Raw genomic sequence first — 12,184 nt, 5'->3', positions numbered from 1 at the left:
TGCAACGATGCTGTGTTTTTCACGCTAAACAGTTTCCCGTGTGTATCAAGAATGGTCCACCACCCAAATGACATCCAGCCAACTTGACACAACTGTGAGAAGCATTGGAGTCAACATGGGTCAGCATCCCTGTGGAACGCTTTAACACCTTGTAGAGTCCATGACCCGACGAATTGAGGCTGTTCTGAGAGCAAAAAGGGGTGCAACTAAATACTGTTTTGTACACTCAGTGTATAGCTGCACTAGTTTCTGTCTCTCTCTCTCTCTCTCTCTCTCTCTCTCTCTCTTTCTCTTTCTCTTTCTCTTTCTCTTTCTCTTTCTCTCCCTCTCCCTCTCCTCAAGACAGCTTGAGTTTCAATTTCCAAGGACAATCAATGTGGAGATAAGGGAAAATACATTTCATTTATATTTGCTAATAAAACACATTTAACACAGAGATAACACAAGTCCGCATATTTCCTAAATAGAATAACATTGACCAAAGAATTGTCTTCCTGCTGGTTGGTTTGTTGCTGAATCTGCAGGGTGCTGGTTGGTTTGTTGCTGAATCTGCAGAGTGCTGGTTGGTTTGTTGCTGAATCTGCAGGGTGCTGGTTGGTTTGTTGCTGAATCTGCAGGGTCCTGGTTGGTTTGTTGCTGAATCTGCAGGGTCCTGGTTGGTTTGTTGCTGAATCTGCAGGGTGCTGGTTGGTTTGTTGCTGAATCTGCAGGGTGCTGGTTGGTTTGTTGCTGAATCTGCAGGGTGCTGGTTGGTTTGTTGCTGAATCTGCAGGGTGCTGGTTGGTTTGTTGCTGAATATGCAGGGTCCTGGTTGGTTTGTTGCTGAATCTGCAGGGTGCTGGTTGGTTTGTTGCTGAAGCTGCAGGGTGCTGCTATTTCTTCTTGTATTCAGGGAATAATTTTCTCCATGTGATATTCTGCATAGCAACAGAATCAATAGAATATATTTTATCGTATACAGCGTGGATATATACAGTACCAGTCAACAGGTTGGACACACCTGCTCATTCAAGGGTTTATCTTTATTTTTCATATTTTCTACATTGTAGAATAATAGTGAAGACATCAAAACTGTGAAATAACACATATGGAATCATGTAGTAACCCAAAAAAAGTGTTAAACAAATATTATATTTGAGATTCTTCAAAGTAGCCACCCTTTGCCTTGCTGACAGATTTGCACACTCTTGGCATTCTCTCAACCAGCTTCATGAGGAATGCTTTTCCAACAGTCTTGAAGGAGTTCCCACATATGCTGAACACTTGTTGGCTGATTTTCTTTCACTCTGCAGTCCAACTCATCCCAAACCATTGTAGAATAATAGTGAAGACATCAAAACTATGAATTAACACATGTGAAGTCATTTAGTAACCAAAAAAGTGTTTTTTTCTATTTTAGATTCTTCAGCCACCCTTTGCCTTGATTACAGCTTTGTACACTCTTGGCATTCTCTCAACCAGTGTAACGGATGTGAAATGTCTAGCTAGTTAGCGGGTACGCGCTAGTAGCATTTCAATCAGTTACGTCACTTGCTCTGAGACTTAAGTAGTGTTGCCCCTTGCTTTGCAAGGGCCGTGGCTTTTGTGGAGCGATGGGTAACGCTGCTTCGTGGGTGACTGTTGTCGATGTGTGCAGAGGGTCCCTGGTTCGCGCCCGTGTCGGGGCGAGGGGACGGTTTAAAGTTATACTGTTACACCAGCATGACCTGGAATGCTTTTCCAACAGTCTTGAAGGAGTTCCCACATATGCTGAACACTTGTTGGCTGATTTTCCTTCACTCTACGGTCCAACTCATCCCAAACCATCTAATTTGGGTTGAAGTCGGGTGATTGTGGAGGCCAGGTCATCTGATGCAGCACTCCATCACTATCCTTCTTGGTCAAATAGCTCTTACACAGCCTGGAGGTGTGTTGGGTCATTGTCCTGTTGAAAAACAAATGATAGTCCCACTAAGCGCAAACCATATGGGATGGCGTATCGCTGCAGAATGCTGTGGTAGCCATACTGGTTAAGTGTACCTTGAATTCTAAATAAATCACAGACAGTGTCACCAGCAAAGCACCCCCTCACCATCACACCTCCTCCTCCATGCTTCACGGTGGGAACCACACATGCGGAGATCATCTGTTCACCTACTCAGCGTCTCACAAAGACACGGCAGTTGAAACCAAAAATCTCAAATTTGGACTCATCAGACCAAAGGACAGATTTCCACCGGTCTAATGTCCATTGCCTGTGTTTTCTTGGCCCAAGCAAGTCTCTTCTTCTTATTGGTTTCCTGCAGCAATTCGACCATTAAGGCCTGATTTACACAGTCTCCTCTGAACAGTTGATGTTGAGATGTGTCTGTTACTTCAACTCTATTCTATTGTATCTTAGTCTATGCCGCTCTGCCGTCGCTCATCCATATATTTATATATTCTTAATTCTATTCCTCTACTTAGATTTGTCTGTATTGGCTATATGTTGTGAAATTGTTAGACATTACTTGTTAGATATTACTGCACTGTTGGGAGCTAGAAACACAAGCATTTCGCTACACCCGCAATAACATCTGCTAAACACGTGTATGTGACCAATAAAATTTGATTTGATTTGAAGCATTTATTTGGGCTGCAATCTGAGGCAGTTAACTCTGATGAACTTATCCTCTGCAGCAGAGGTAACTCTGGGTCTTCCTGTCCTGTGGCGGTCCTCATGAGAGACAGTTTCATCATAGCACTAGATGGGTTTTGCAAATGCACTTGAAGAAACGTTCAAAGTTCTTTACATTTTCCTGATTGACTGACCTTCATGTCTTAAAGTGATGATGGACTGTCATTTCTCTTTGCTTATTTGAGCTGTTCTTGTCATAATATGGACTTGGTCTTTTACCAAATAAGACTATCTTCTGTTTAACACCCCTACCTGGTTACAACACAACTGATTGGCTCAAACACATTAAGAAGGAAAGAAAGCCCACAAATTAACTTTCAACAAGGCACACCTGTTAATTGAAATGCATTCCAGGTGACTACCTCATGAAGCTGGTTGAGAGAATGCCAAGAGTGTGCAAAGTTGTCATTAAGGCAAAGGGTGGTCCCTCTCCTTGTTCGAGTGGCGTTCGGCAGTCGACGTCATCGGCCTTCTAGCCATCGCCGATCCACTTTTCATTTTCCATTTGTTTTGTCCTTGTCTTACACACCTGGTTTCATTCCACCAATGACTTGTTCATTATTTAACCCTCTGTTCCCCCATGTTTGTTAGTGAGTGATTGTTTGTTTGTAATACGGTCTGTTATTGTTGGCTCGTATTATTGCGTTGTCTTTGTGAATATTTGTGAATATTTGAGTAAATTACGTTGATTACTCAAATCTGCTGTCCTGTGCCTGACTCCTCTACACCAGCCACCTGTGCCTGACTCCTCTACACCAGCTACACAGGTGGCTACTTTGAAGAATATCAAATCTAAAATATATTTTGATTTGGTAAACATTTTTTGGGGGTTACAACATGATTCCATATGTGTTATTTCAGAGTGTTGATGTCTTCACTATTATTTTACAATGTAGAAAATTGTAAAAAATAAAGAAAAACCCTTGAATGAGTAGGTGGGTCCAAACGTTGGACTGGTACTGTATATATATATATATGTACCAGTCCAAAGTGTTCTATACAGTACCAGTCCAAAGTTGTATATATATATATACAGTCAGTATTTTCAGGTTACTGCCAAAATATAAGAAGCACCAACATAAAGTGCCCCAATAAAGCGGGCTGAGGGCTGGGGGCTGAGGGCTGCGGGCTGGGGGCCGCGGGCTGGGGGCTGCGGGCTGAGGGCTGAGGGCTGGGGGCTGGGGGCTGAGGGCTGGGGGCTGAGGGCTGGGGGCTGGGGGCTGAGGGCTGGGGGCTGGGGGCTGGGGGCTGTGGGCTGGGGGCTGCGGGCTGGGGGCTGAGGGCTGGGGGCTGCGGGCTGGGGGCTGGGGGCTGAGGGCTGCGGGCTGGGGGCTGGGGGCTGCGGGCTGGGGGCTGGGGGATGCCAGAATGGCTTCAATGCACCTTGGCATAGATTTTACAAGAGTCTGTAACTCTCTATCGGAGGGATGTGACACCATTCTTCCACGAGAAATTCCATAATTTGGTGTTTTGTTGATGGTGGTGGAAAACGCTGGTCTCAGGCACCACTCCAGAATCATAAGTGTTCAACACACACACACACACACACACACACACACACACACACACACACACACACACTTAAACCCCTTATGCTCCTTTTGAGAGTCACTGAGATCCGAAAGTCACTGAGATCTCTTCTTCTATCCATGGTAACCAAAATAACGGACAACTGGGCATTTTTATACATGACCCTAAGCATGATGGGATGTTAATTGCTAATTAACTCAGGAACCAGACCTGTGTGGAAGCACCTGCTGCTTTCAATATACGTTGAATCCCTCATTTACTCCAGTGTTTCCTTTGTTTTGCCAGTTACCTGGACTGTATGTATTTATGTAAGAATAATTTCATTATCATAACATCGTGATGATCATTTTGTTTATCTAGATACTCAAGGAGTATTTCAGTAGTTCTTTACCTTCTTGCCCCAAGTAGACTCCTTGGACTTCAGGTCCTCCAGCATCTCATAGGTGTTTCCCTCCTGGTCTGTGGCGGTGCTTTGTGTCCCCTTCAGGCCACCGTTCCCTGGGATCTGCTCGTAGGTGTTTCCCTCCTGGTCTGTGGCGGTGCTTTGTGTCCCCTTCGGGCCACCGACCCCTGGGATCTGCTCATAGGTGTTTCCCTCCTGGTCTGTGGCGGTGCTTTGTGTCCCCTTCGGGCCACCGTCCCCTGGGATCTGCTCATAGGTGTTGTCTGTAATCAGATGACGGGGAGGAGACGGACCCTCTGGAACCTCTGCATACATACTCTCCTCCTGCTGGGGAGTCTGGTTCTGAGGGTTAGGGCTCCTGCCACGGTCCCATTCTCTCTGCTTCTGTGGTCCCTTCCAGGGGGTGTCCTGGCTCTCACCAAGCCCGACAGAGGCCTGGTACAGTGGGTTGGTGCTCAGCTGATCCAGGCTGTGAGGTCCCTTCCAGGGGGTGTCCTGGCTCTCACCAAGCCCGACAGAGGCCTGGTACAGTGGGTTGGTGCTCAGCTGATCCAGGCTGTGTGGTCCACCGTGGATCCGTGGCCGGGGGTTTTCCCTGGGGTCCTGAAGAGAGTAGGCGTGGCAGGTGACCCTCTTGGGGGGATTGGGGGAGTGAGAGGTGTGGGGGAAGCAGGGGATGGTTGTCCTGTTGGAGTACCCCTCCTCCTCCTCCTTTTCCTCCTCCTCCTCCGTGGTGTCGTCCAGGCGGGGTAGAGAGCGGCTCCGTCCATCTGCCAGGGTCAGCTCAGAGTACATGACTCCTCCTGCTGCTGTGGAGGTGTTATTGAAGGACCAGGGGCCGGTGCTTCTCCTCTGGTTCAGACTCCCAGTACTGGCCAGTCTCTCCACTTTGTTCTGGTTAGTATGTATTTCTGCGTATTGGGTTTGACCGTGAGATGTGATCTTGGTTTGATCATGGTGTATTTCAGCGTATTGGATTTGACCGTGAGATGTGATCTTGGTTTGATCATGGTGTATTTCAGCGTATTGGGTTTGACCGTGAGATGGGATCTTGGTTTGATCATGGTGTATTTCAGCGTATTGGGTTTGACCGTGAGATGGGATCTTGGTTTGATCATGGTGTATTTCAGCGTATTGGGTTTGACCGTGAGATGTGATCTTGGTTTGATCATGGTGTATTTCAGCGTATTGGGTTTGACCGTGAGATGTAGTCTTGGTTTGATCATGGTGTATTTCAGCGTATTGGGTTTGACCGTGAGATGTAGTCTTGGTTTGATCATGGTGTATTTCAGCGTATTGGGTTTGACCGTGAGATGTAGTCTTGGTTTGATCATGGTGTATTTCAGCGTATTGGGTTTGACCGTGAGATGTAGTCTTGGTTTGATCATGGTGTATTTCAGCGTATTGGATTTGAGACGTGCTCTTGTCAGACAAGGTTCCACTCAGAGAGTGGGTCAGAGGTGGGCCTCGCCTTGGAACTGGAGGTACTGCTTGCTAAAGACAGAACACAGGAAATACATTGGGTTTTAGTCACACAATATTTCTGTATGAAATGTGCTGAGGTTAAAGATCACCTGAAGATGAACTAATACCACTGGAAATGTTTTCTACACCACGGGTCATGACCCTGTCAGGTCATTACATCACCGCTTATAACCTGACTTCAGGCATCGTTGCGGCTAGCCTACTGTACCTGTGGGAGGGACTTCCTGCGAATGGATACTGTTGATGTCAACTTCCTGTTGTTGGTTTTGGGTGGCAGCACGGGTGGCACTGCAGGGTGCTGCCTAGTTGGCGGCAGGTCATTCCATTGGTGCTGCTCATTTCGGGGGTCATTCCGTGGGTCATTCCGTGGGTCATTCCGGGGGTCATTCCGTGGGTCATTCCGTGGCTCATTCCGTGGCTCATTCCGTGGCTCATTCCGTGGCTCATTCCGTGGGGCATTCCGTGGGTCATTCCGTGGTTCATTCCATGGGTCATTCCGTGGGTCATTCCGTGGGTCATTCCGTGAGTCATTGTGATGGTCCTTTTTATGGTCATTCTGTTGGTGTTGGTCATTCTTCTGTTTGTTCTGCTGGTCCCAGTAACTTCTCAGGGCTCGGACACTGATCCCACCGGTCTTCTCTTTGGCCTCGAACTGCACCACATCATACAGCTCTCCTGAGCTTGACTAAACACACAACACAGATAGACTGGGATGGCATGAGAAGATACAACACAGATAGACTGGGATGGCATGAGAAGATACAGCACAGATAGACTGGGATGGCATGAGAAGATACAACACAGAACACAGATAGACTGGGATGGCATGAGAAGACACAGCACAGAACGCAGATAGACTGGGATGGCATGAGAAGATAGAACACAGATAGACTGGGATGGCACGAGAAGATACAACACAGAACACAGATAGACTGGGATGGCATGAGAAGATACAACACAGATAGACTGGGATGGCATGAGAAGATACAACACAGATAGACTGGGATGGCATGAGAAGACACAACACAGATATACTGGGATGGCATGAGAAGACACAACACAGATAGACTGGGATGGCATGAGAAGATACAACACAGATAGACTGGGATGGCATGAGAAGATACAACACAGATAGACTGGGATGGCATGAGAAGATACAACACAGAACACAGATAGACTGGGATGGCATGAGAAGATACAACACAGATAGACTGGGATGGCATGAGAAGATACAACACAGATAGACTGCGATGGCATGAGAAGATACAACACAGATAGACTGGGATGGCATGAGAAGATACAACACAGATAGACTGGGATGGCATGAGAAGATACAACACAGAACACAGATAGACTGGGATGGCATGAGAAGATAAAACACAGAACACAGATAGACTGGGATGGCATGAGAAGATACAACACAGATAGACTGCGATGGCATGAGAAGATACAACACAGATAGACTGGGATGGAATGAGAAGATACAACACAGATAGACTGCGATGGCATGAGAAGATACAACACAGATAGACTGGGATGGCGTGAGAAGATACAACACAGATAGACTGGGATGGCATGAGAAGATACAACACAGATAGACTGGGATGTTATTGGTTCCCTACCTGACAACAGTACGTAGAGGTGAGGGACTCTGTAATGTTATTGGTTCCTCTACCTGACAACAGTACGTAGAGGTGAGGGACTCTGTAATGTTATTGGTTCCTCTACCTGACAACAGTACGTAGAGGTGAGGGACTCTGTAATGTTATTGGTTCCTCCTACCTGACAACAGTACGTAGAGGTGAGGGACTCTGTAATGTTATTGGTTCTCCTACCTGACAACAGTACGTAGAGGTGAGGGACTCTGTAATGTTATTGGTTCTCCTACCTGACAACAGTACGTAGAGGTGAGGGACTCTGTAATGTTATTGGTTCTCCTACCTGACAACAGTACGTAGAGGTGAGGGACTCTGTAATGTTATTGGTTCCTCTACCTGACAACAGTACGTAGAGGTGAGGGACTCTGTAATGTTATTGGTTCTCCTACCTGACAACAGTACGTAGAGGTGAGGGACTCTGTAATGTTATTGGTTCTCCTACCTGACAACAGTACGTAGAGGTGAGGGACTCTGTAATGTTATTGGTTCTCCTACCTGACAACAGTACGTAGAGGTGAGGGACTCTGTAATGTTATTGGTTCTCCTACCTGACAACAGTACGTAGAGGTGAGGGACTCTGTAATGTTATTGGTTCCTCTACCTGACAACAGTACGTAGAGGTGAGGGACTCTGTAATGTTATTGGTTCTCCTACCTGACAACAGTACGTAGAGGTGAGGGACTCTGTAATGTTATTGGTTCCTCTACCTGACAACAGTACGTAGAGGTGAGGGACTCTGTAATGTTATTGGTTCCTCTACCTGACAACAGTACGTAGAGGTGAGGGACTCTGTAATGTTATTGGTTCCTCTACCTGACAACAGTACGTAGAGGTGAGGGACTCTGTAATGTTATTGGTTCCTCTACCTGACAACAGTACGTAGAGGTGAGGGACTCTGTAATGTTATTGGTTCCTCCTACCTGACAACAGTACGTAGAGGTGAGGGACTCTGTAATGTTATTGGTTCCTCTACCTGACAACAGTACGTAGAGGTGAGGGACTCTGTAATGTTATTGGTTCCTCTACCTGACAACAGTACGTAGAGGTGAGGGACTCTGTAATGTTATTGGTTCTCCTACCTGACAACAGTACGTAGAGGTGAGGGACTCTGTAGTGTTATTGGTTCCTCTACCTGACAACAGTACGTAGAGGTGAGGGACTCTGTAATGTTATTGGTTCTCCTACCTGACAACAGTACGTAGAGGTGAGGGACTCTGTAATGTTATTGGTTCCTCTACCTGACAACAGTACGTAGAGGTGAGGGACTCTGTAATGTTATTAGTTCCTCTACCTGACAACAGTACGTAGAGGTGAGGGACTCTGTAATGTTATTGGTTCCTCTACCTGACAACAGTACGTAGAGGTGAGGGACTCTCCAAAGGGCTGGATGGGATGGACTCTGTAATGCTCGATCAGTTCTGTGAGGCTGTGGTGAGGCCGGTCGTCCCCGGAGATAATGAACAGCCCAGCTTGGTCCTGGTTGATCACAAAATGGCGGCAGCGGTCTTGTCCTCTGAGGAAGAATACAGGGTTAGTGAAGTGAGATGTGACGGCCATGAGAAGATACAATACTGACTACAAATCTAGTTTTTGGTGTAACAGTGTGTGAACAATCTAAATAGGCTTCTGGTTTATTCCTTCTATTGAACATTACCTTCTGTATAAAAAAAAAAACACATGCAATTGCAATCTTTAAAGCCTTTCCCAACCCGCTGTGGGCTTTGCTGCACATTTCATTTTTAAAGGAATGAAATGATATTTGAATGTTTCGTTATGAGGTGTCTTAGGTAACCAAACCGGTACTAGGAATCACTTGTATGAGAGGATGTATCCGACGGCTTTGTCACTGAGTCTGATGAGAAAACATCCCAGAGGCTTTTCTCTCAGCTGATCCTCTGCTTCCCTGACAGAAAGGGAGGAAGTAAAGGACAAAATACGCTGTCATTGATTTCACAGGGAAATGAGCTTTAATATACTGTATAGCACATCGTTACATGTTGTTTATCTCTCCTCTCTCTCTCTCTCTCTCTCTCTCTCTCTCTCCCTCTATCTCTTTATCTCTCTCAGCCTCTTTCTCTGTCTCTCTTTTTCTCTCTCTCTCTCTCTTTATCTATTTCCCTCTTTTTCTCTCTCTCTCTCTCTCTCTTTATCTATTTCCCTCTTTTTCTCTCTCTCTCTCTCTTTATCTATTTCCCTCTTTCTCCCTCTATCTCACTATCTCTCTCTCCCTCATTCTCTCTCTCCCTCTTTATCTCTCTCGCTCTCTAAACAGGTTGTGTCAGATAAAATCCATGACAGGCCTGATGAAAAATAGAAAAAGGTTCGATGAAATTTCAAAATGTCGACAAAACAAAATACTCGCGACAACGTGGGATCTTTTTTTTGTGTGAGTAAAATGAATTATGCGAGAAATGTTGGTGGAAATGCCTTATATTGATATAACAACCATCGTATGGAAGTTAACTTGGGGAGTCACGCGATGACATGTCGTGTGGTCCTCCCACTACACCTCGTTGGGGAAAGTTTATCAGGCTACATATGAAATACATGATGATGAACTTCACAGGGGGGTCAAAGTGCACGGTGATGAGCTCGATGCTCCTTTCCAATAAATATCCACGGTCTTATTCAGGTGACGTGATGATCGATGCTTGGCTGCTTTTGTTAATAATAATGATCTCATCCTGTAGGTGATACATGTGTTCCAGACAACAGCACATTTGCAATACCAGAGCGGGACACTTTTTGCTGTGTGTGAGAAAATCAGTAGAGTTGATCATTTTATCTTTATTTAACTAGGCAAGTCAGTTAAAAACAAATTATTATTTTTCAACGACGGCCTACCGGGGAACAACGGGTTAACTGCCTTGTTCAGGGACAGAACGACAGATTTTTACCTTGTCAGCTCAGGGATTTGATCTTGCAACCCTTTCGGTTACGGGCCCAACGGTGTAACCACTAGTCTACCTGCCGCCCCATAATGTGATGTAAACCAGTTTAACTTGTATTTTGTATTCGGTACATGGGAATCATTACGCATTACAGCATTTTATCTACAACAAGTCCATTTGATGGCTCTGGTGGGGAAACTCTGATTTTAAAATATTCACATGAAAATCTGTCGCCAATTGGATGGCTTCAGTTTGTCTCTTGCACCTCTCTCGTTTATACCCATTATTCACTGACAAATGACCATTACTTGAGATAAAAACAGCCTAAGAAGGATCATTCTTCCTGTTTCAGAGGCTGTGGTCTAAATCTACACTATAATGTATTACTATGTTCAATGAACAACGAGGCACCAACGACTATGTTACAGTTAGTAAACAGAGAACTTCATTTGCTTTCAGACCTTCAGAATACCTCCAACAACAGAGATCTGATCAGCTGAAAGTTACACTGAGATATCTATCTGTCTGTCTGTCTGTCTGTCTGTCTGTCTGTCTGTCTGTATGTCTTCTGTCTGTATTCTGTCTGTCTGTCTGTCTGTCTGTCTGTCTGTCTGTATTCCCACTGCTGTCTGTCTGTCTGTCTGTCTGTCTGTCTGTCTGTCTGTCTGTCTGTCTGTCTGTCTGTCTGTCTGTCTGTATTCCCACTGCTGTCTGTCTGTCTGTCTGTATTCCCACTGCTGTCTGTCTGTATTCCCACTGCTGTCTGTCTGTCTGTCTGTCTGTCTGTCTGTCTGTCTGTCTGTCTGTCTGTCTGTCTGTCTGTCTGTATTCCCACTGCTGTCCTGTGTCGTCCCGGTTCCTCATTCTGTACACTAACATCCTTGGAGGTGTTTCGCAGCTCTTACTTTCTGGCGGTGAAGCCTTGGAACCAGCCGGGAAAGTTTCCGTCATGGAGGAGAATGAGAGGGGCCTGGGTCTCTGTAAACCACTTTCGAACCAGCTCCCTCAGCCCTCCTCCTCCTCCTCCTCTTCCTCCTCCTCCTCCTCCCTCTGTTGTAGACTCCATATGAAGGTTCACACAGCTGCTCCTCTGATCTATTCTCTCTCCCTGTTCTCTGTCTCTCTCTCTCCTTCTCTGTCTCTCTCCTTCCTATCTGTCTCTCTCTCTCCTTTCTCTCTGTCTCTGTCTCTCTCTCTTTCTCTCTCCCTGTTCTCTGTCTCTCTCCTTTCTCTCCGTTTCTCTCTCCTTTCTCTCTGTCTCTGTTTCTCTCTCCTTTCTCTCTGTCTCCGTTTCTCTCTCCTTTCTCTCTGTCTCTGTCTTTCTCTCCTTTCTCTCTGTCTCTGTTTCTCTCTCCTTTCTCTCTGTCTCGCGGCTTTCTCTCCGTCTCTCTCCTTCTCTCTCCTTTCTCTCTGTCTCTCTGTCTCTTTCCTTTCTCTCTTTGTCTCTTTCTCTCTCTCTGTCTGTCACCAGGTCCGAGCAGCGTAGAAACAGTGGGTAACAGCCGTCTGCACCATCTTCTCAGTCCTTAATGAAAGGTGTCCGTCACAGGATCAAAACGGA

General features: G+C 45.9%; 1 protein-coding gene across 1 annotated transcript; it reads right to left on the bottom strand.

Annotated features, from left to right (window-relative positions):
- Window positions 1-4,562: 4,562 nt before the first annotated feature.
- Window positions 4,563-11,961, bottom strand: sh2d7 (SH2 domain containing 7). Its single transcript, XM_055918536.1, has 6 exons — window positions 11,529-11,961; window positions 9,546-9,635; window positions 9,077-9,245; window positions 6,626-6,759; window positions 6,283-6,376; window positions 4,563-6,083 (listed from the first exon to the last, which is right to left on the bottom strand). The coding sequence occupies exons 1-6, from the start codon at window positions 11,687-11,689 to the stop codon at window positions 4,563-4,565; spliced, it is 2,169 nt and encodes a 722-aa protein (XP_055774511.1). The 5' UTR covers window positions 11,690-11,961.
- Between the last annotated feature and the right edge of the window lie 223 nt (window positions 11,962-12,184).

The sequence above is a fragment of the Salvelinus fontinalis genome, chromosome 4, assembly GCF_029448725.1.
Source record: "Salvelinus fontinalis isolate EN_2023a chromosome 4, ASM2944872v1, whole genome shotgun sequence".
In the NCBI taxonomy this organism is placed as follows: Eukaryota; Metazoa; Chordata; class Actinopteri; order Salmoniformes; family Salmonidae; genus Salvelinus; species Salvelinus fontinalis.
Note: the sequence above shows the minus strand (reverse complement) of the source record. Positions and strands in the feature narration are given on the sequence as shown.